The sequence below is a fragment of the Anolis sagrei genome, chromosome 5, assembly GCF_037176765.1.
Source record: "Anolis sagrei isolate rAnoSag1 chromosome 5, rAnoSag1.mat, whole genome shotgun sequence".
NCBI lineage: Eukaryota > Metazoa > Chordata > Lepidosauria > Squamata > Dactyloidae > Anolis > Anolis sagrei.
The window spans coordinates 137,155,850-137,180,997 of NC_090025.1; the positions used below are offsets into that span (position 1 = coordinate 137,155,850).

General features: G+C 39.2%; 1 protein-coding gene and 1 long non-coding RNA gene across 2 annotated transcripts; one reads left to right on the plus strand and one right to left on the minus strand.

Moving 5' to 3' along the window:
- On the minus strand, positions 1 to 20,291 carry TWF1 (twinfilin actin binding protein 1). Its single transcript, XM_060777578.2, has 9 exons — positions 20,208 to 20,291; positions 9,449 to 9,526; positions 6,990 to 7,168; positions 6,357 to 6,452; positions 6,051 to 6,155; positions 5,138 to 5,263; positions 3,475 to 3,625; positions 3,123 to 3,244; positions 1 to 1,109 (listed from the first exon to the last, which is right to left on the minus strand). The coding sequence occupies exons 1-9, from the start codon at positions 20,230 to 20,232 to the stop codon at positions 939 to 941; spliced, it is 1,053 nt and encodes a 350-aa protein (XP_060633561.2). The 5' UTR covers positions 20,233 to 20,291; the 3' UTR covers positions 1 to 938.
- On the plus strand, positions 20,203 to 25,048 carry LOC132776224 (uncharacterized). Its single transcript, XR_009631598.2, has 2 exons — positions 20,203 to 20,288; positions 23,757 to 25,048. It is a non-coding gene; the product is annotated as an uncharacterized lncRNA (long non-coding RNA).
- The last annotated feature ends 100 nt before the right edge of the window (positions 25,049 to 25,148 follow it).

The window sequence follows — 25,148 nt, forward strand, 5'->3', positions numbered from 1 at the left end:
TGACATGAGAAGAATTTTATTTAGACCAGAAATGCATTAGGACACAACTGCTTGCTTGTGAACATTGTCAGTACTGAAAGTCAATAACATCACAGCAGCTTTTGTATAATGTAATTAGATAAGAATATTTGGGTAGGAAAACCAGTTCTTACAGCTATTGTGTCCTTTACAGTATCGTTCTAATCGATTTTCTTGATTAAGTAGTGTTTATCTTTATTGTAAGATGCTGTTTGTGAAAAAAGTAGTGTTATTCTTGGAGATCAAAAGTAAGAAGTGTTGTCAGAAGGCTAGAACAGAATCTAATTTAGGGCTCCCTATAGCAAGTGAATTGGATTTCACTCTTCCATGATCTGATTGTTTGGAGAAATAGTTTGCTTGTACATAAATGCATTGAATCATGATATGGAACAATACACATAAACCAGGTATTGTTTTGATGACTACTATAGAGACGGGGAAAATACAGTGAAGATACAAAGCATATCGCTGGCTTTGTTTTCCCAAAGAAGCAATTCTCTAAGAGAGGTAGGCAATGCAGATAATTTCAAGATTTTCAAGAACATAAAGATTTTCCATTTGTCTTGCCATTAAAGTTGGCGGTATATACAGATTCTACAGAAAGTACAAGAGTGGCAAATTGTGTAGGTATAAAATAAATTCAGTTTACAGCTAACAATCTGCAAGTTTATATTTTTAGCTTTTAACTAATACATTTACAACCACAGGCTGTGGACCTTAATAAAAATCTATAGTGGCATAGCCAGATAAGTGTAGTGGAAAGTCATAGGTTTGCTTTTTCTCAATCTGTATCTATCTATCTCTCTCCTGGAAAAGATCAATGTAGAAAGCTGGCATTTCCATTATTAAAGGCTTGGGTGCATTCCTCCCTCACCCCCAATTACAATGCTTCTCTTCCCAGTAGAGATTATAAACTGCATTCAATCTGTAGGTGTTTCTGTTTCAGCTGGTCCTCTGATCAACCTCCGGATTCCCCTTTTTCCCGCAGGCCCTTTTGGCTTTGCAAAGCTCTGTTTGTGTGCATGTTGTTTGGGATGAACTTCCTCATAAAGGAACTCCGGCGTCAGCTCATCTCCATCGCCGATTTCAATCTGAAATTAAAACAGGAGAGAAGGTAATTTGGCATTTAATTGATTTTGGGAAGAGTGAAGGAAGACGGCTATTAACATGGCTAGGCACTGTTTTGGTGCTTGCTTTATAAGGTTTAACAAACCCATCAACCCAAATCGATGAAACACAATCTGAACCAGCTAAAAGCATCCAGGCACATCTTTTATACGACCGTAAAACATAAACTGATGATGCTGCATAAATAAATTACAGGAAATATATAAGTGGACATAATCCTTTATTGCTAGTTCGAGGCAGCTAGAATTATTTAACATTTGTATTATTTGTTTTTTCTGTACTTATTTTATATTCATATTCATATTTAGATACATCTTAGCCTACTGAAGTCAATGGGCGTAGTTAGGCAATTAGGCTTAGGAACAGGATGAACATTTACCAATGTCAATAGAAAAGTAGAACCAACTTGGACTCAGAATATTATTTGAGAACACAGAAATGCTGGGCTACTCTTAATAACTACCATGTCAGACTATGCAGAGAAGTCATTGAAATCCGCAAGCATGTGGACAATTTCAACAGAAAGGGGGGAAAAACATGAAAATGAACAAAATCTGGTAACCAGTATTTAAAAAAAATCTCTAAAATCAGAACAGTAAATAAAGAGCAAAACTCAAAACGGAGGGGAATTCTAGACAAGAATCAGTCAGGGCCACCCAACAAAGGATTCCCCCAAGCAGCAACCAGCTAGGCTTTGAAGCTGCAAGAACATTATATGCTAATCAAGGTAGCCAATTGCAACATTCACACCTGTCTCAAGCTGTCCCACCCTAGACATTTCACAGATATATAAACCTCACTTGTCTAGTTTCCAACCGATCCCTCAACCTCTGAGGATGTCATTGATGTGGGCGAAATGTTTGGAACATGGTCATACAGCCCAGAAAACTCACAGCTACCCAAAAGTTCATCTGTTTGCATTTTGTGTGTGCCTTCAAGTCACTTTCAGTTTATGATGACCCTTTGGTTTTCTGAGGCAATTTTACTTATCAAGAAATGGCCCAGAAGGGGTCATACAGATTAATGCAATTCAACAGAAAAAAATGAAACTACACAATACTGCATTAAAACAGAGAGTTAATCTTTAGCAGCTAAGGCCTCAGTGAGAGGACAAGCCAGTCTGAGAGGACTCTCAGACTGACTTAACTCATATTGTGATGACAAAGGCAAGGGAGATTAGTGAAGGAAAAACTGGATATTAATATTAAAAATAAAAAATGATGATGATGGTGGAGGATCAACTGTTAAATGAGAGGATTAGGAGCCTTTGCCACACCTCATGAGAAATGCTTAGGTTCAAGTTGCAAGCAATATATTACAAGCAGATTGGAAAGCAGTGGCTTGTTCAAAGGTTGACGCCTGTCTTCAGTTCAATTACAGATTGGGGACTGGGCAATTCAGAATTACGGCAGAACTCGCTTGAAACACCAGTGTGAACTGTAATTTAGGAACACAACATTCTCATTCTGTTCACAATTCTTCAAATCTATCCTTAAGCAATAACACTAGGAGAATGATATCAAATGTCTCTACAGTATCTCAATTAACTAGGGTGTAACTACAATGTAGAATTAATGCAGTTTGACACCACTTGAACTGCCATGTTTCAATGCTATGAAGTTGTAGTTTGATGACGCATCAGCACTCTTTGGCAGAGAAATCTACAACCATGTAAAACTACAGCATTAAAAGTGGTGTCAAACTGCACTGATTGTACAGTTTAGAGCTAACCTTAGTCACCCTTTTGGATTACTGGTTCCATAATCCCATTATGGGAGCAGTAATCCAGCCGGCATAGCTATTGTGGTTTACTGGCTATGCTGGCTGGAAGATCTAGGAATTACAGACCTAAAAAGGTTAATTTTTTAAGCTCTGAATGTTTCAAAGGTCTATAAAAATTGGGTGTTAACAGGTTGATGCCTAAAACTCAGGATCACATTGGCACAAGAAGCAAGAGTGAATGAACTACATCCTACCTTTCGGATAATCTGCATCCACAGCTGTCTTTCCACGATTTCTAGGAGAGGACTCTTGCAGCTGGAATACAGCATCCGCTCTCGTATACTACACATGTAGCCAGGCATAGAGTAGATGAACACTGCAGAATGATTTCAAGCAGAAAGAAGTAATTTTGCAGAACCCTGAACTCGATTTCTTCCAAAGTTTGAGAGTAAAGATATTTTGTCATATATTGTAACTAGCAAACTTTTAAGACGGTGCAAAAACTAAGCGCAGCTATTTGAATCCTTGATTACACAGGCCTTAGCAAAGCAACTTATAAACATTTCAGCTATGTATTCAGCTTAGTACACAGAAATATTTGCGTACCTATGGATTCCAAATGGTCTCCTTCGTGGGAATGTTTGTAGAGGAAAAAGTGATACCGTGCAGAGTCCTTTGGAATTCTTTTCGGCAAATCTTTCAGTTCCGTTGGGAGTGTACTAGCCAGGACGATTGTTTCATTTTTGATATCAATTTGCTGTAAACATTAGTTGGGATAAAGTTTGTACACAATATAATTAATTTAAGCAAAAGGAGAAATGCTTAATTTACAGGTGAACTATGATACAAATCCAGAATCTTCAACAGATATTTCCTTCAGTAGAAGAACGGATGGGCATTTTTTCTAATTTTTCATAATCTCCCACACTGTTCTGAATTGTACACCAACCACTGGAGCAGATATGAGAGGCAGAATGTGAAATCTGTGAAAATTATTCCCTTCCTATTCCATTGATGGATGCCTCTCATGGATGAATTAACTTCTAGTTGTGAAAGGACATTTGTGGTTGCAACATGGAGTTCAGGATTGTTGAGTGTCAGTTCATCACTCTATAGGCCATTGTATGAAAAGCTCAGTGATCATGCATAGAGATACTCCAAACCTCAGCCCTCCAGATGTTTTGAACTTCAATTCACACAATTTTAACAGCCAATAGGCTGTTAGGAATTTTAGCAGTCCAAAACATCTGGAGGCTGTAATTTGCCCATGCCTGTAGCAGAAAGCAGTGTAAGCAACCCTAGTTACCTGATAAATGTGTGTATTTAGGCTGGAGGAAGCAAAAGCCACTGGACAGATGAGTATTGTGTACAGAAATATCTCCATTATCAAAGGCAATTTTCCAAGCCATTCATTCCACAATGTCTTGCCTCCAAAGAAAAAGGTGGCTACATAGATGACTCTCTGCAAGGAACGCACTGGGCAATCCCACTTAACTACACAGGTGGGACATTATATTCCACTAGGACTGAACAACCACAATTTTGCACTGTTTGCACTATCCCATGCCCGGCTTTTTTTTTATAGCCTGGTCACACCCATTGTATTCCTGGTTATTGGTTTTTGCTGAGCATTATGTTGATTGAGTTTTAACACTGCTGTTTTATAATATATTTAATTGTGTTTTTATCCGTATTATTATATGTTATTGTGCTCTTATTTAAATTGTGTTTTGCCAAAATTTTATACTTATGTCTTGTGGGCATTCTATCCCATATGTAAGCCATCCCGAGTACCTTCGGGGAGATGGTTACTGGGTATAAGAATAAAGTTGTTATTATTATTATTATTATTATTATTATTATTATTATTATTAATGTTAGTCATATTCTAGAACAGTGCAGTGAGTTTGAGACATCTGCCTTACAGTGGTGGAAATGCTCCATTCATCAAAGGTGTTTCCACTTAATTTCTAATCCATTTGGGGGTATTTTTCTCTCTTCATTGTATCATAGATCACCTGTGCAGCAATGTCTGGAAAAGCTGACTTGGGGAGGGAGGGCTAAAGAAGTCAGCTTCCTCCAGTTGAAGTGCACACACCTGGATCAAACTGAGAGCCACCCATCACTAATATATCAGTTGTCCTTGTGTGTTTAGAACTAGAAATCCATATTATGAAGGTATTTTCTGTTTGCAGAGAGAGAACTGGGAAACTTGACCACTGATTTCTTGGTGTCATGTTAAGAGAGTGAAAGCATATACTGTACCTACCAGTTGCACATAGTTCAGCTGTTTGTTTTTCAGTTTTTCCAGTGCTTGGAGAGCTTCCTTAGCAATAGGAAATGCCACCCCCTGTAGAGTCTGGTGCTTAGTGTCAACACTGACTTCAGTCTGTACCTGGACACAAAAACAGATATGAATATTCTAAAAGCCATGTCTGCAAAATCTTGCTATGTGGAAAGAAGACGTGGACAAGTACAGAGGTCGGAATCCTGCTGGAGACATAACACTGCTTCCTTCCTCAACACTGTGTATTGAGCACCTCCTTCCACAATATCCTAAAATTTATTTTTGGGTGTGACTGGGGCTTGCACCCAAAAATATATCCTTTAGGATGTTGTGGAAGAAGGTACTCAATACCTCTTTCTGCTTTGATAACCTGGATTATATGTTAGTGTAGAAGGGGTCTAGAAACCTAGGGACCTCCCACACAGCCCTATATCCCAGAATATCAAGGCAGAAAATCCAACATTATCTGAGTGTGGACTTAGATAACTCAGCTCAAAGCAGATACTGTGGGATTTTCTGCCTTAATATTCTGGGATATAGGGCTGTGTGGAAGGGTCCCCAGATCACCCAAATTTCAAATCCAAGCATACCAGTTACAATTCTTGTAACTGGCAGTATCTCTCCCCTTCCTTAGAGACAAGATTGGCACACATGGTAATCAGAATACGTTTAAAAATTAATATTGGTTATAATGTGCTTCTGACTTCCTGCCAACATTTTGGATATCAGAAACCGGGGGGCCTGGTACACTGCCATATAATTCAGATTATCAAAGCAGATAATCCACATTATCTGCTTTGAACTGGATTATATGAGTCTACATTGCCATATAATCTAGTTCAAATCAGGCAATCTGAATTTTGTCTGGCAGTGTAGAAGGGGCCTTAGGCAATACCTCATTAATCTTGATCTGTCGAAGTTCTTCTTCTGCTGCAGTCAGAGGGGCAGGTGAGGACTGAGTCACCAAGTATCTTCGATAACCATTCAATGAGACATCATCCTGAGAGAGAAAATGGGTTAGCAGGTGCTGTATTTTCATCTCACTTGCAATATTTTTTTCCCTGAAGTCTCTTCTTCAGGTTCTTATCACCAAAAATCACATTTTTACAAACAAATATGCATTTCCACTTACACATGGAAATGGGATACTTTTAGTTCCAAAAGTATCACAAATTAAGTCTCTCTTTTTCAGATTACACACCTTGTTTGTTCCAAATACTTCATCCTTAATATGCCCGCCTCCAAATTCTTTCTTCAGGGTTGCCCGGGTAGCAGCGTATAACATTTTTTGACGGACCTGGTAAGTTTGAAAAGACGACCTTATTTTAACAAAGCTAAAGAAATAATCACAAAATGTGTGAATCTGTACAAACATTGCTGAACTGCCCCTCCTAAAACTCCTCATCATAATGGCTAAGGATGGGGGGACTGGCAATCCAAAACCATGTAAAGGATTAACATTCCCACCCTTAAACAGAAGCTAAATGTTAAAGCTCTTCCCAAAGAGATTAAAGCATTGGATTGATTTTTCTGACCTGACAACTGAATATAAGGGCGAAAGAATAGCCTCCTATAATCCGTCCTAAAAGACGCATGCACATTTGTAAGCCACGGTAGTTATGCACCAGCATCATTAACAGGCTGCTGCCTAGCTGTGTGCAAATCTTTATGTACGCATGTGACAGATGTAAAAAATGTGTATTGATAAAAAAACAGTTTCTAAAATCATGGCAAACCAGTTAGTCTGACTTATTTTAAATAATAATAATAATTAGTAATAATAATGGCCACGCATGCAATTAATTGTCCCTAGTAGTTTCATCATATTACATACAGGAGAATGGTCTGGAGACCATGCAATAAAAATCCATTCATATCCTTGGGCATTTTGAGAATCTAATCTGTAGAGTATGTAGCATGGCTGCTTGTCTTCAAGGACCGGTAGTACAAAGGAATCATAATCTTCTTCCCAAGATCCATGACACTGTTTTGCAGATCCCACAATAAGCTGCTCTGTGAAAGGACAGAAAGCATGAGTCAGTACACTACTGGAAACAGCAAGCATTTATATTCTGCTTCATTAAACAGTACTGAGTTCCAACTTGGGAAAGAAACAATGTACAGTGTGGATACCAAAATCCATAGGTGCCCAAGTCCCATTATATATGTAAACTAGCGGTCCCCTGCCACGCATTGCTGTGGCCCAGTCTGGTGATCTAATGAGAAACCATTGGTTTCTAATATATGTAATGTCTTTATGCTTGTGGGTCTTGCTGTTTCTTTGTCAGTGCTGATGAGGAGATTGTCTGGTTTGCCTACTCTGGAACATGCAACATATCATTGTTCTTCTTTAGGGGTCCCTTTCAAATCTTTGATGCTGCATCTGTCATATACATATGTGTGTGTGTGAATGGCTGGATGGCCCTTTGTCAGGAGGGCTTTGATTATGTTTTCTTGCCCTGGTGAAGGGAGTTAGACTGGATGGCCTTAAGGCAGCATTTCTCAACCTGGGAAGTCAAAACCCCGAGGGGAGTGTCAACAGGGGGGTGTCAGAAGGGTCACCAAAGATTACCAGAAAACACAGTATTTTCTGTTGGTCATGGGGGTTCTGTGTGTGATGTTTGGTCCAATTCCATCATTGGTGGGGTTCGGAATGCTCTTTGATTGTAGGTGAAGTATACATCCTAGTAACTACAATTCCCAAATGTCAAGGTCTATTTACCCCAAACACATTTGGGCATATTGAGTATTCTTGTCAAGCATATTGAGTATTCTTGTCAAGTGGGTTTGGTTTAACCCACTGCACCACCAGGGGCCCCGGGTTATATATTACCATATTTCAATTGTAATACCCCTTCAATAGTAAGATGCACCCTGATTTCAGTACTAAGAAAAATGCATAAGATACAACTGTGATTTGAAGATTCACCCTACTTTTTAAGATGTTTATATAAGAGGGAAAGTGGGTCTTAGAACTAAAGAAATACAGTTTTTCCAATATGTATAGCCATATTTTTGTAAAGAATATGTGAACATTTTTTAAAATAAAAAGATACATTTGTCTCAAATTTCTGAAAAATTGGAGGGGGGGGGGAAGATTAAGGTAATTGACTGATATATGGGCTAGACGGGTTTTCAGCTTTTACCTAACCTACTTGTTATGAAATTCAAAATACATGCTAACAGCTTGTATGTTTTCAGCTATAATTGCTATTTTGATATACCAAAAAAGAAAAGAAGCTTTCGTAGACAACTGAAACAGTGCAGCCCACAAGCTCTCTGTTGCTCTATGAGAAAGCAAAGGCCAAGAAGTGAAACCTATTAGAATACTAATACAATAATAGTAATTAAAAGAAATTTACACATCAACGAAATTGAAATGTTTAATTCAATGTCTTTTTACTACACTTGCACAGCTTAAAAGGTATGACTTTGGTCCACAAGAAACCCATCATACCTTAATCTAGGTCACAAATAGGCAGATTCCTGGGGTCAGAATCTTGATGGAAATCTCCCACTCTTTTATAGACTCAGAAAATGTGAATTAGACATTACTTTGCTCTGGAGATACCATCCTGAGTTTCACGGAGACAGAGCTATGACTCTCTTTCTCTTTCCATTTCTCTAATAAAAAAGGGACATCGGGAGATGATCCCTTTATCTTAGCCTTTGTTTTTCTTTTCTCTGAAAGGAAGACTCCCTTAGAAAAGGATTCGAACTTCTATATATTATGACAGTACAATCCTTACGCAAAGGGATCTTATAGCACCTTGGAGAGTAACTGAGAGAACAAAGTGGGGAGTATAAGCCTTCACTGAGTACAATAAGTCTACTTCTTCAAGTAGACGTATGTGACAAACTCTGTTCTCTCATTTAATCTCTAAATTGCTACAAGATCCCTTTGCATAGTGGCATTCCATATGGCTCTGTTTTTGAATATTACAATCCTTATATGTATTAACTTTGCATGAGTTCATGGGAAGTGATTAAAGGATTACCCGACAGCAACTCTTCTTGATGACAATGAGGCTTGTACCTAAGCACACATATGCCGCATTATGCCTTTATTTATGTGTATAGATTTATATACCAGTTTGTGTTGATATGTATGCTTGACTTCAACTCAGGGTGACCCTCTCCTAAGGTTACCTTGGCAAAATTTGGTCAAAGGAAGGTTGTTGCCTTCCTCTTAGGCTAACCAAGTGTGACTTGTATCCAATATGGCAAACTACACTGACTTTAATGGCCTACAGGGCTCTCTAAAACAAGGCAGAACAGGAAAGCAGCACATACCATTTTGAATAACTATTTTCAAAAATCTGTATTGTCCATTTCTAGCTCTAGCAAAGGTTTCTTGGACTTCTCCACTAGCTGAAAAAAAAGTAGAAGAGAAAAGGACAGATTATTTCTTAAATCAAAATAAATAACGATAACAACAACACTTTATTTGTGTTCCGCCCTATCTCCCCGAGGGGACTCAGAGCGGATTCCAGCATACAAAGACACAAGACAAACAATGTATTGTCGAAGGTTTTCATGGCCGGAATCACAGGGTTGTTGTATGTTTTTTCGGGCTATATGGCCATGTTCTAGAGGCATTCTCTCCTGATGTTTCGCCTGCATCTATGGCAAGCATCCTCAGAGGTAGTGAGGTCTCACTACCTCTGAGGATGCTTGCCATAGATGCAGGCAAAACGTCAGGAGAGAATGCCTCTAGAACATGGCCATATAGCCTGAAAAAAACTATAACAACACAAGACAAACATTCAATGCCTCAAGACAATGAAACAGATACTCCGATAAAGATAAAGGTCTGTGGAACTCACTCCCCGGGGAGATTAGAACAGCGCCCTCCCTTCTCTCATTCAGGAAACAGCTGAAAACTTGGATGTGGGACCAGGCTTTCGGAAACTCTGGCAGCTAAAAAGAAGGACCATAATGAAGGGCAAATATTGTAGGATCCTATTCTAACCTATTGGACCTATGGAACGCGAAACACTGACCATGAGATTGCTTACTGTTGTGCTATGGTGCTATATATATACTGATGTTTTTAATCTGTTAATTATTAATTATTGTTTTTATATTTGTATGTATTTGTTTAAGGGCATCGAATTGTGCCGTCTGTGTAAGCCGCCCTGAGTCCCCCCTCGGGGGTGAGAAGGGCGGGGTATAAGTAACAGAAATAAATAAATAAATAAATAAATAAATAAAGGCTTCCCCCCTTCATCTCTGGCTCTGGGGGTAGTGCTCATCTCCATTTCTAAGATGAATAGCCTTCTAGGTCATGTGGCTGGCATGATTGCATGGAACGCTGTTTACCTTCCCACTGAAGTGGTACCTATTGATCTATTCACATTTGCATGTTTTTGAACTGCTAGGTTGGCTGGAGCTGGGGCTAACAGTGGGAGCTCACTCGGTCCCACAGATTTGAACTGCCAACCTTCTGACCAGCAAGTTCAGCAGCTCTACGGTTTAAACCATTGCACCACCACAGCCCCATAGATGTGAACAATACACTACAACATGTGAAAATAAAAACACAGCTAAAATAAAGTATATTCTCAGTTAAGTGGAACCCATGAGAATTCTGGTTAACTAAATGTAGTTTCTGCTTGCTTGAGAGTTTCTATTAAATAGGCTTAACTGATCCAATATCCCTCATAATATCAAACCATAAACTCTATTGACATCATATTAATATCAAAATAGAGAAATTAAAGGAAAATTAAGACATTATAATAATTAATAACACTTTATTTGTACCCCACTACCATCTCCCCAAGGGACTCGGTGCGGCTTACATGAGGCCGAGCCCAAACACAACAATACAAGCAATAATAACAACAATACAAGCAATTAAAATTAAAACATAGACAATAAGGATATACAACATTATCAATAAGACAACACACAATTAAAAACAGTGGGAAGGCCAAATGTAGAGTTAAAATAGGAAATAATGCTGGGACATGGACGAGAAGGTGATAGTGGTGTTTGTGGAAGGGCATACGAGCAGACCTAAAGAAATGTAAAGTGCTTTGGAGGACAAAGTGGAGGACATATAAAGACAAACTTAATCTGACACTGTTTAAAAGTCTCCAAAGTAGAATCCCCCCCCCCCCCCCCCACACTCTGTGGCAGAGAGTTCCACTGCTGAGCAGCTCTCACAATCAGGAAGTTCTTCCTAATGTTCAGGTGGAATCTCCTTTCCTGTAGTTTGAAGCCATTGTTTCACGTCGTAGTCTCTAGGGCAGCATAAAACAAGCTTACTCCCTCCTCCCTATGACTTCTCACATCTTTATGCATGGCCATCAAGTCTCCTCTCAGTCTTCTCTTTAAGTTACTCCTCATAGGACTTGTTCTCCAGACCCTTGATCATTTTAGTTACCCTCCACTGGACACATTCCAGCTTGTCATCATATCCCTTCAGCTGTGGTGCCCAGAAGTGGACACAGTATTCCAGGTGTGTTCTGACCAAGGCAGAATAGAGGGGTAGCATGACTTCCCTGGATCTAGACAATATACTCCTACATGATGCTGGCCAAAATCCCATTGGCCTTTTTTGCTGCCACATGACATTGTTGGCTCATGTTTAACTTGTTGCCCACGAGGACTTCAATATCTTTTTCACATGTACTGCTGTCGAGCTAGGCATCCCCCATTCTGTATATTTGCATTTCATTTTTTCTGCCTAAGTGGAGTGTCAGTGGAATTCCTGTTTTACAAGGACATTGATTTGTAAAACTTTATATACAGAAAGTTGGAAATAGAGTTTGCATTCAAGCAACTGAGCTACATGCAGAGAAAATGTGAAATCACAATAGCAAACCAAACCTGCAGCACTGGCCTTGGGTATATATATTGCACCTGTGTAGAAAGGACTAATTATCTCTCAGCATATAAGAGCTTGAGGCTATAAAGCTCAAATTTCACTCAGAAAGACATGGAAAATATAGCAAGTCAAGGTGAAACCATACAGGCATGGGGAAGACTGTACCACCTAAGCCAGTAAGATCACTCAAAATCTGCCAAATATTTTTGTTGCCATGTATTGGAGTATCCAATATTATTTGGTGACTAGTATGCCATCAAATTAGCTAACTCTTTGTGCTGGAATATGTATGTGCTTTCAAACTGCTTACGTCAAATTCCACAAAATTCATGTATTTCTTCAGTCAACAAGCTCCATTCCCTTCCAATAAAATACAGCCGACAGTACCTGGTATTCTTCTGCAGTTACCCATTCAAAAACTATCCAGATCTGATTCTACTTGGCTTACAAGATCAAATAGCAGTTGTCTAGTAAGAGTTGTGGTCTTTTAAGACATGTACATCCTTCTTACATGCACCATTTTAAAGATAGGAGCCACTCATTTGTGTAACATCTAAGTGTATTATTTTAAATTGATTCATGTTTAAGTTCATTTTTTTTTGTTTTGGCTCCAGTTCTCCAATCTATCAAGGTCATTTCAAATTCCAATCCTGTTTATTGGGATCTGAGCTACCTCCCTAATATGGTGCCATCTGCAAATCCGATAAGCATGTCTTCTATTCCATTATTTATGTCATTTATGAATATGTTAAACAACTCTGTGTCCAGGACAGAACCCCAAGATGCCATGATGAAGAGTGAGTATTTTCTGGATTTGGTGAGTATTGAAGAGTGAGTATTTTCTGGATTCAGTCTGTCAACCTATTACAGATCCACATAACTATAACAATCCCACAGTTCACCAGTGAGAATATCACGCTTGCCTTTGCCAAAAGCCTTACTGAAATAAAGATATATTACATCCAAAGCACTCCCCTGATCTACCAAGTTTATAATACTTTTAGAAAGGGATATAAGATTTGTTTGGCATGATTTGTTTTTGAAAACCCTATGCTGGCTCCTAGTAATCACAGCATTCTTCCACAAACAGACTACTTAATTGTCTGTTTTAGAACCTTTCTCAGTATCAACATCAAGCTGATTAGAAGGTAGTTGCTCAGTTCCTCCTTTTGTGCTTTTTGTGAAGATGGGGGCAACAGATTTATTGAAAAATAGAATATAATGCTTGGTTGCTGTGAGTGGGAGAAAGAACTATTGCCTGCTTGAGGCAAGTGTGAATGTTGCAACTGGCCACCCTGATTAGCATTTGTGTGATATTAACTGAATGTTTAATAATTAATGTTTTAATTACTGTTTTAACTGTAATTGTTATTTATGACTTTGTTTGATGGCATCAAATGGTTGCTTGTTGTCAGCCGCCCCCACTCTGTTGAGGATGTTCTCATTCTGTCATGAGTCCCCACTCGGGGGTGAGAAGGGCAGAATACAAACATGCGAAATAAATAAATAAATGATCTTGCAGCTTCAAAGCCTGGCTGATTGCTGCCTGGGGAATTCTTTGATTGGAAGTGTTAGCTGGCTCTGATTGATTCTTGTCTGGAGTTCCCCTGCTTTTCAAGTGTTGCTCTTTATTTATTTACCTCTGAGGATGCCTGCCATAAATATGGGCAAAACGTCAGCAGAGAATGCTTTTGGAACATGGCCATATAGCCTGGAAAACTCACAGCAACCCAGAGATTCCAGCCATGAAAGCCTTCGACAACAGAATATAATGCTTGTTTTTAATAACATCATCTGGATCAAGACAAGCTGCTGGGCATCAGAAACATTGGGACTACAGTGACCATGGCTAGAAATTTAAGTCAAAAAATCAACCCAAAAAATTGGGTCAACTAATCCACAAGTTTTTGTGAGTACTGTACCTTAACTCTTACCAACAAAAGGAAACATCCCTTATCTTACAGTAGCAAAAAGCATGAGCTTTTCCATCCCAGAAAAACCTAAAGGAAACACCAACCCCACCAACCACCACATCTCTGCCATAGCACTGAGTGTGGGTTTTTTGAATGCTGAGAGCAGAAATGGAAAGGAATGACCCTCGACTTATCCACCGGTTATATCAAAATCCATAATTATGCACCCCAAGCCCACCTTCAACTTATACATGAGGTTGACTTATACATGAGCATATATTTGTATTTACAATCACTACTTTAATCATGATTTTGACATTATTGTCACAATAATAACATCACCAGGCATCAACTGCATAGGGAAAATGAAGTCCATGCTGTCAGTGATAAGAACACAGTTGAATCATATTCCCATCAGGTTTGGAGAGGTCAGGTCAGGAGAAGTTCCTTAGTGAAGTACTTAACTAAGTATAAGCTGATACAGGATTTCAGGCCAGGGCTTTTAAGAGATTGCCTTGCTGTTTTAAATGTGCTGTCTTTGTAAAAACAATCTTTTATCACATCTAATTACATGTTTAAAATTGTTTTAGTGTGTCAATAGCTTAATTCTATGTCAATGTTTATCTTTGTTAGACTTTAACTTGATTTTTGAATTGGTATACAACCTTGAGTCTCAATTCTGCAAAATGAGGATGATGATGATGATGATGATAATAATAATAATAATAATAATGACTATATTCAATATGACTGAGAATAATTAAACAAGAATCGTTAATTTTAATTTTGGGGGGAGAAGGTGGTGGGTGTGAGTGGGTGCCAGAGTGCCTAGTATTGACAGCCAGTGCATGAGTCATGCATAGCAACATGAGAAAAGTATTTTTCTAAGGAACTGACAGACAGAGAGTCACATGAATGTTACTGAGCGACAGCCAATGCAAATCCATTGTCCCCTTAGGGTTACAGGAACCACAGTTTGAACTGGAGGGCACAATTTGAATTTTATCAGCTCTACAAAGAAATAAGATGAGATACGAGCATGGATCTCATAAATGAAAAAAATCAATTACCTTTTGTGAGATGAATTCAAAAATGGGAAAATCTTCCCAATCCCTTCGCAGATGGCCTATATAAAAGCCACACCTAATCCTAAAAGGCCTAAGAGGCAATAACTTAATTGGAAGACCCAAGACTTTCAAAAGCTATACTAGAATGTTTTGAAGGCTTTCAATTATAATCACAGTCATTTTAAGTGGGTTGATTTAGGAAATTCGTGGTAATGTATCTATCAGCAATAGCCAGATAGCTAGAAAGTTCACACCATGTTGTTTTGTCTGGGATCCTAAAATTAGTTATTTATATACCCGAGTATAAGCCGGGTTTTCAGGCCTTTTTTTAGTCTGAAAAAGTCCTCCTCGGCTTATACTCGAGTCAAGGTTATTATTATTATTATTATTATTATTATTACATTTATTATTATATTCTAATTATTATTATTATTACATTTATCATTTTACTCTATTATTATTTTACTTTATTACTGTTGTTATTATTACATTTATTATTTTACTCTATTACTAGCCACCCCCTGCCACGCATTGCTGTGGCCCAGTCTGTGTATATGTGCTTTGTGTGTATATTTATGTATATGTATATCTATGTGGTTTTACGCACTAATTGTAATGTAATTTTTTTTGCTTTTTAAGTCTCTTCTGCTGTGTTTTTCAGTGTTTTTATGAGTCATGGTCAGTCATTGGCCTAATAGACATATTGTGTCCAAATTTGGTATCAATTGATCAAGTGATTTTTGAGTTATGTTAATCCCACAAACGAACATTACATTTTTATTTATATAGATTACTGTTATTATTACATTTCCATTATTTTACTCTATTATTATTGGAAGGATATATAAGCACATTTACATTGAAGAAGGTCAGAATAATGGCTTAATCAGAGCTGGGCTGTCTTATAGTTTTATGCAAATATTCAAAAACATTTAACCTAATGATACCTGAATTAGTATAATTGTATTGGTATCTATTTTTATTTGGAAATTTATCAGTAGCTGTGGCATTTCCAATCCTTGGCTTATACTCAAGTCAACCGGTTTTTCCAGTTTTCTGTGGTAAAATTCAGTGCCTTGGCTTATATTCGGGTTGGCTTATACTCAGGTACATATGGTATATGTGAAACAAGCAGGGAATTTGAGCTTTTCTCATTACTGAGTATACATCTGCAGTGTCAAATAATGCAGCTTGACAACACTCTAACAGCAATGGTTTAGTGCTGTGGAATCTGAGAGCTGTAGTTTGATAAGGTACTAGAATTGTTTGGCAGAGAAGGCTAAAGACCTCATAAAACTACAACTCCTGTGCTTCCATAGCTTTAAGCCACGGAAGCTCTAACTGCATCAATTTGACCATGTAGATGCACCCTGGGTTGCCAACTGAATAAACGAATGAGTCATATGAGCTGTTGAGTTTCTTGTTCTGACTCAGCCCACCTGGGTCTATAAAGCTAGGAACAGTCTCAGTGGAAGAAAACCTATTGTACTAATAGGTTTTACACTAGTCTTGGCTCCATTTCAACTATTGATTTGATGGGTCTCCTGTGACTCACTAGAAAAGACAATAATGCTTGGTAAGGCAGAAGACAACAGGAAAATGGGAAGACTGCATTCCAGATGGATAGATTCAATCAAGGAAGCCCTGAGTCTGCAAGACCTGAGCAAGTTTGTCGATGAAAGGGTGACTCGGAGGTCTCTCCTTCAAAGGGTCTCCATAAGTCAAAGTTGACTTGAATGCTGTTGTAACAGAAACAGCTGTAACTGGAGCTAGTGAATGGATTCGGGAAACTGATTTTCCCCTCAACACCTTTTACCAGAGCTTTTTAAAATTGGTACTGGATGTTCCTGCTCTCCTTCAAAGAAGTTCATGAGTGGATGCTGTTTCACTACATACACCCATGATATTCAGACTGTTTTCAAAGAAGTCAGTATAGAGCTGAAAACACATCCACATTCCATAATATCCTAACCATTTATATTATCTTCCTCACTAGGTTATCTGAGTCCACACTGCCATATATTCCAATTTGGAAAATCTGGCATTTTAATCAGCTGTGTGGAAGGGGCTTTAGAACTCTTTATCAAACCTAAACAAATAGTGGCTTTTAAACACAACTGATCTTGGATGCTAAAAGATACATATATTTGGGTATTATTTTTATTCTTTGTCTGTTGTAACTTGCAGAAGGTGCTGAATAAAAGGGCAGGAATAATGAAGCCCCCAGATTGAATTATATGAACCTCTGAGTGACCAAAAGTACAGGTTGTGTATCTATTTGGACACATATTATGTCCCTTCTGCAGAATTTTATATGGTTTTCTTATGCAAGGAATATTCAGAGATGGCTTGGATAGTTTCCTTGTTCAGAAATATAACCTACAGCACCTGGTATTTATTACTGGTCTCCCATCCAAGGACTAACCAAGGCTGGACCTGCTTAGTTTCCAAGATCAGATAGGATCTGGTACCTTTTAGGGTATTTAGGCTCTTTTTATAAAGACCAAAGGTAGATAAATGTTAAAGAACTACCAATAAAGCCTTCTGAACAAAGAGCGACTTATGTCAGGCCAGCATGCACAGAATAGCATGAGTCTTCTGTAATGTTGTATAACTTACAGCACCTGTAGTGGTATTCATTTGCAGTCTCCCATTCAAAAACTAACCAGAGTTGGACCTGCTTAGCTTCCTAGAAGGTGCCTTGAGTGTATTTAGGCCCTTACTTCTCACAAAGATGTAAATCCCATAATGGGCTATCCTTCCCATCCAAACAAAGGAGGAAGAGGAGGTTCCAGTGGCTCAGTCCCCATATAGGGTAAGGAATGCAACAAAAGTAAGGCTTGGGAGGCATCTGTACTGTAGAATGAATGCAGTTTGACACCACAGCTGTGACTCACAGGTGAATCATGGCAGGTGAAGGTTGCATCTTCACTATAGAATTAACGCAGTTTGACCCCACTTGAAGTACCAAGGCTCAGTGCTAAGGAAGCAGTGGAATTGTAGTTTTACAAGACCTTTAACCTTCTCTGTCAAAGAGTGCTGGTGCCTTCTAGGATTTCATTGCATTCAACCATGGTAGTTAAAGTGGTATCATATTGCACTGATTCTAAAGTGCAGATGCAGCTATAGTTTGGTGAGGCACCAGCACTCTTTGGCAGATAAAGCTCAAAGACATAATGAAGCTACGACTCCAATGATTTCACAGTATTGCACAATACTGATCCGTAGCAGTCAAAGTGGGGTTGAGCTGCACTCATTCCACAGTGTCGATCGGGCATGGACAAATTTTGGCCCTCCAGGTGTTTTGGCTGATAGGAATTGTGGGAGCTGAAGTTCAAAACACCCGGAGGGCCGAAGTTTGCCCATGCCTAGTGTACATGCACTCTATTTGTGTACTGTATTTGTTTGTTCTTGTGTGCCATCAAGTCATTCTGACTTATGACCTTTGAAAAAAGGCCAGATTTGGGTGCAAATTCCTACCAGCTGTTAGAAATTGTGGGAGCTGAAGTCCAAAACACCTGGAGGACTGAAGTTTGCCCATGCGTAGTGTAGATACACTCTCTTTGTCTGTACTGTATTTGTTTGTTGTTGTGTATCACCAAGTCATTTCTGACTTATGGCCTTTGAAGGAAAGCCGGGTTTGGGTGCAAATTCCTACCAGCTGTTATGAATTGTGGGAGCTGAAGTCCAAAACACTTGGAGGGCCAAAGTTTGCCCATGCAAACTCTGGGTGTGTACTTTTTTTTTGCTGTTGTGTACCATCAAGTCACTTCTAACGTACGGCCTTTGAAGGAAAGCCGTGTTTGGGTGCAAATTCCACTGCCAGGACTCTGGACCTCAATCAATCCTCAGATCAGCAGGAAGAGACAGTGTTTTGCATAAGCTGTGAATATGGGAGTTGTGTGTGCATTTGTGTCGCACATCAACATGCATGTCATGGTCAATTAATTCTCAACAGTGGCTTAGCCAGCTCTTTCCTCTGAAATACAGCTCACAGCCCCTGCTTTTTCTTGGCGGCTCCCCATCCACATTCTAACCAGAGTTGACACCACTTAGCTTCCAAAACCAGACATGATCCAGTGCCTTCAGAATTCTCAATAACTTTTCCTTAAGAGAGAAAATGTGTGTGTGTGTGTGGGGGGGAGCACTATCTACACCAGGCATGGGCAAACTTGGGCCCTCCAGGGGTTTGGACTACAACTCTCAAAATTCCTAACAGCCTCAGGCCCCTTCCTTCTCCTTCTCAGCTGCTTAAGTCTATACCTTTTTAATATATGTATATATTTGTAAACTTTGAGACAGTTTTGTAAATATTTTGCCATGAATGCTTTGTAAATAAAGGTGCATTTAGGTACAACTTCCCTATGTATGGTGACTTTTTAAGGATGCACTAAAAAGCTGCTGAGGAAAAGGCCTGAGGCTTTTAGGAATGTTGGAAGTTGTAGTTCAAACACCTGGAGGGGCCAAGTTTGCCCATGCCTGGTCTACACTGTAGCATGGATGTATAGTGTATCCTTTAAAAAGTCACCATACACAGGGAAATTGTATCTAAATACACCTTTATTCACAAAGCATTCATGACAAAATATTTACCAAACAGTCTCAAAGTTTAAAAATACATGAATATATTAAAAAGGTATAGACTAAAACATAATAGGACTTAATGTTTCCTATATATATATAGGAACCTTTTGGGACATCATGCTGGGAGGTGCAGTTTTCAAAGAGTCCAAGCACTCTAAACTTCACTTCCCAGGCTTCTATAGCTTTGAGCCTGGAAAGTGTCAAACCGCATTCATTCCCCCATCTGGATGCACCCATAGAGGGCCCCCCACGTTATCTCTCCAGGCTTTAAAAAGTTGTGGCTAACTCTAAGAGCGCCCTATAGTTACTAAACTGCGGAAAGCACTCTGTACATGCTCAGAAGCACCCTCTCAAGGGTTCTATGCGGAGGAAATACAATCGAAAAGAATTAAATATGAGAGAGGGGGCGAGTTTTAGAAGTTCGGTCTAACTAAGCGTTTGTTTTCCCACTCCTCCTACTCCCCCCCCCCCCCCCGCGCCAGACAATGGTTTGGTCCATGTCGGGCCGGCTTCGGAAAGAAAGGGAGAGAGAATGAAAGGGAGGCGGGGGGATCCAATGGGGAAGCGGCCCGGGGGGAGGGAGGGCAGAGAGAAGGAAGAGCCTGGAGCAAATTGCGGAGGGAGGGGGACCCGGAGACCCACCCGAGAGGTACCTTGGATGCCGGTTTGGTGAGACATGACGCTGAAGGGCCGCCGACTCTGGGACTCGCAACTTCGGGGGGAGGAGGGACAAGGTAAGGAACGGCAGAAGGGCGGGGGGGGGGGGTACTCAGAACGGCCCGGGACCATCACGTGACTTGCGGCTGCCAATCATCGCCTCGATTCGCTTGCCTTTTGCTTCTTCCGGCCCGGGCGGCTCTGAGCCGGGATTATACATCCGCACAGGAGAATGAATGGAGCCTGACACCACTTTGGGCCCTTCCACACAGCCCTATATCCCAGAATATCAAGGCTAAATCTAAACTGCCATAAAATCCAGATCCTCAAAACAGATAATCCACATTATCTGTTTTGAAGTGGATTATATGTGTCTAAACCGTCACATAATCCAGTTCAAAGCAGATAATCTGGATTTTATATGGCAGCATAGACTCATATAATCCAGTTCAAAGCAGATAATGCGGATTATCTGTTTTGTTAATCTGAATTATATGGCATCGTAGACTCATATAATCCACTTCAAAACAGATAATGCGGATTGTCTGTTTTGATAATCTGGATTATATGGCATCGTAGACTCATATAATCCACTTCAAAGCAGATAATGTGGATTATCTGTTTTGCTAATCTGAATTATGTGGCATCGTAGACTCATATAATCCACTGCAGATTGTCTGTTTTGATAATCTGGATTATATGGCAGTGTAGAAGGGGTCAAAGGCTGGATCTAAACTGCCATAAAATCCAGATCCTCAAAACAGATAATCTGGATTTTTATATGTCAGTGTAGAAGGGGCCTTAGACACTTTTGGGTGGTTTTTGTTTTGGTTTCTTGAATATCCCTATTGCAGAACAATGGCAGTTTGACACTGCCATGGCTCAATGCTACAGGATGCTGGGATTTGTAGTTTGGTGAGTTATTTATTTGGCCTAGATGACCTTGCAGAAACTACAACTCCCGTCACTCCATCGCAGTGAGCCAGTGCAGTTGACAAAAGCCCCTTCCACACAGCTAAATAAAATCCCACATTTTCTGTTTTCAAGTGGAATATATGGCAGTGTGGACTCAGATAACCCAGGGCCTTCCACACAGCCCTATTTCCCAGAATATCAAGGCAGAAAATCACACAATATCTGCTTTGAACTAGATTATCTGAGTCCACACTTAGATAATGTGGGATTATCTGTTTTGAACTAGATTATATGAGTCTACACTGCCATATAATACATTTCAAAGCAGATAATCTGGGGGCCCTTCCACACAGCCCTATATTGGAGAATATCAAGACAGGAAATCCCACAATATCTGCTTTGAAGTGGATTATGAGTCCACACTCTGATAATGTGGGATTTTTCTGGGATATAGGGCTGTGTGCAAGGGCCCTGGATTTTATATGGCAGTGTAGAAGGGGCCTCATTGAACCTAATGCATCTTATTTTACCCTGAAGACATTATAGGATTACGGTTCCTTGATTTCAATGGGAGTAATTTCTAAATATGACTGGTTTTTTTATAAGCTGGACCAAGTTTTCTGTTCACTTCAAAATAAATCCCACCAAGGAGCCTTCCACGCAGCCCTATATCCCAAAATATCTGCTCTGAATTGGGGTTAGCATAGTCCACAGTGCCATATATTCCAGCGCAAAGCATATAATTTGGGATTTTATTCAGCTGTGTGGAAGTGTTTAAAAAACACCTATACTGGTGTTTTTAAAATGTACTGTTTGGGTTTGTTGAGTCTTCTCCGCTAGTGATAAAAATAAAAGTGTCAGCAACTTTTTAAAGTAGAGGAGTCCCATAAAAGCAACATCACTTTTTATATGTGAGGTGCGAAGATTTTAATTAAATGTATTTTTAAATAAAAAAATATAGAAGGAATCACTTTATCTTGTGCCAAAGAAGCTCATTTCCCGTTTAATCCATAGTGATTAGCAAAATTATGGTCTTGCCAAGGCAGGTCGTAATTTGTTAAAGCTGGTTATGAGCCACATGCGATTGTGAGAATTATGTTGCTCCTCCACAAATTGCATAATGCTTGCAAGATGTGTCTTTGATTGGATATGTGTATCAATCAGCCTACAGTGGTGTTTTAAAAATGTGATATACAATAGTATCCTTGAGAGATACACAGTAATTACTGGTATCAAAGGATGGTTGGGATGTTGCATTGGAGTGCTCAAACAATTCACAGTGGAAACAAATAGGGTTTGAATCAGTCATAGAATCATAGAATAGAATCATAGAATCAAAGATTTGGAAGAGACCTCATGGGCCATCCAGTCCAACCCCCTGCCAAGAAGCAGGAATATTACAATAAGATAAGACTCTCGGGTCCAGTCTACACTGCCATATATAAAATACAGATTTTCTGCTTTGATCTGGAGTATATGGTAGTGTATACTCATATATTCCAGTTCAAAGCAGATGCGGATTATCTACTCTGATAATCTGGATTATATAGCAGTGCAGAAGGGGCCTGTTAACCAGTACCCATGGGGATTGGTAGACAAGTGTCATTTCTGGTTGCTTGAGAGTTACTATTAAAACAGGCTTACCTAATGCTATACCTCATACTAACTATACCATACACTCTGCATTAACTTGATATTAATAATAAAATACAGTAAAAACCTTTTTAGATATTGTTTTTATTTATTTTCAGTATATAGATAGGAAACTTGATGTTCGTGGGTAGAAGCAACTGCACCTTGTGTTCTCATCAATTGTTCAACTAGAGTCCTTTTTTAAAATCCAGTTGCTACCTCATGCAGAATTCTGGGCTTTGTAGTTTAGGAAAGAGCCTTTAACAGCCTCACTGAATCTCGGGCTTGCTGCTATGTAAGGTGGCCCGAGTTCCTTTGGGGAGATGGAGGCGGGGTACAAAAATAAAGTTGTTGTTGTGGCCATTAAAGTGGTGTCAAACTACATTAATTCTGCAATGCAGATGCACTCAGAGCAGAGGTTGGCTTAGTTTCCTGCAGGAAGGAACTCCAAGACCTTGAAACAGCCACCCAGAAAGCCCTCTATATAGCATCAGAGCAACCACAGAGGAAGCCCTTTAAATCCTTACCAAATGCTTATGTGAGAGTGGCAACATTGAAAAAATTGTTCCTCAAAACAAACAGACAAACAAAAAATAACAACAAAACAAACCCATTCTCATCACTATGTGGGAAGAATTCTTCATATAGCCTGGATCCAAGTAATTAATAAATTAAATTCTGTTTAAGTTTTTTTAAAAAAAACACAACAACATTGAATTATGACATAGGTAACAGAAGCTTTTAATTCATACCATGTCTTCTGATTTTTTCTACTACAAGAGAGGCAACTGTACAACTAATACGGAAATTTTAATGGGAAGTTTTCCTTCATTCTGAGAACAAAGGACGTACTATGTATGAGAACAGACAGTCTACATTGTCAGCAGTTTTTCTTGCTGCTTGAATAGAGATCTTAGTTTTGTCAGAACTGGTTGTCAAAGGGTGTGAAATAGTTACATTGGTGGTCCTAATTCCTCAGTTACTTCACTTGGTTTCAGGTCTGCCACAGTACTTCCAGAGTAACAAACAGCACTGAAGATCTCCATAAAACACTAAAGAACTATGGAAAGCAATGCAGAGCATTATAGATTTCTACAGAAGACTGAAGTGTTCCAGAAACGTACAGCCAACCGGAAAAAGTGAGGAAACTTACCAAAACAGAATACTACTCATCTGAGGCTGAGAGATTGTGACTGAACGGGAATTCAAAGCTGGTTCTCAGAGTTTTATTTAGCCTAATATTCAGACCATTACACCATTATGCTATGAAAACTTGGCTCTTCAGGCAGACCTTTGGAAATGGGTAAGACATCTGCCAATCAAAGGACTAAACAATCTAATATTTTCACTGGTTGAATTGGCTGCGACTGGGATGCTGTATTATTCATTTTTATGGCAATTTGTACTGTTTCTTTTTAAATTGGATTTTTTTGTAATAGGTTGTTTTTACTGATGTCATTGTTTAATATGCGTTGTAATTTTATCTTTATTTTTATGCATTATGGCACTTGTATGTGCTTCTGTAATCTGCCCTGAGTACTTCTGGGAGATTGTGGTGGGGTATTATAAAGTTTTTGTTGTTATTGTTGTTGTTATTATTTCTGTTGTGGTTTAGAAGGAGATATACATATATGATAACCAAGAGCCAATGTGCTGTTGTTGTATGAGCATTAGTCTGCAACTCTGGAGACTCAAGTTTGAATCTCTACTCAGCCGCTGGGTAACGTTGGGCATGTCACATTCTCAAACCTCCTCTGAAAAAATCATGCCAAGAAAATGATCTTGTAAGTTGGCCTTAACGCCAGGAAATGACTAGAAGGCACCCAATAACAACTACATAGCAGCACACATGATTCAACCCAAAGTCTGTATAGGCATATCTTTACTGGTGAATGCAGGAGGGGAAAAAAGATGCCAAGCAGATGTCATGGGAGACGTACTACCAAATCAAGGGTGCCACATCTGTTAGCCACTTCTTTGATGTCCAAAGGTGCCAAGAAGATGGTTTCTGGGAGTTGTAATGCAAAAGGTCATCTCTTCCTTCTTTTTGAGCAGTACACCTAATCATAAAAAAACAAACAAACAACTAGAGCATCTCTTCCTTTAATGTCTGGCATTCATTCTTCTTGGACTGAGGATCAGTTTATTAGCTTCTATCTAATTCATTACTGACTCGGAGCACCTGTCAAGGTCATCCCACTCTGTGACTGGATTAGATGAAAAGGAAAAAGAGAGCTGTGTGTCAACAGCATACTGATAGCTTTGCATAATAAAACTTTGAACAAACGTCTCCTGGTAGTTTTATATATTGTACATGTTAAACAGCACAGAGGGATGATGAGAATATTGTTGAACCTTAGGACATAAATTACATGGGCCTTCAGAGAAAC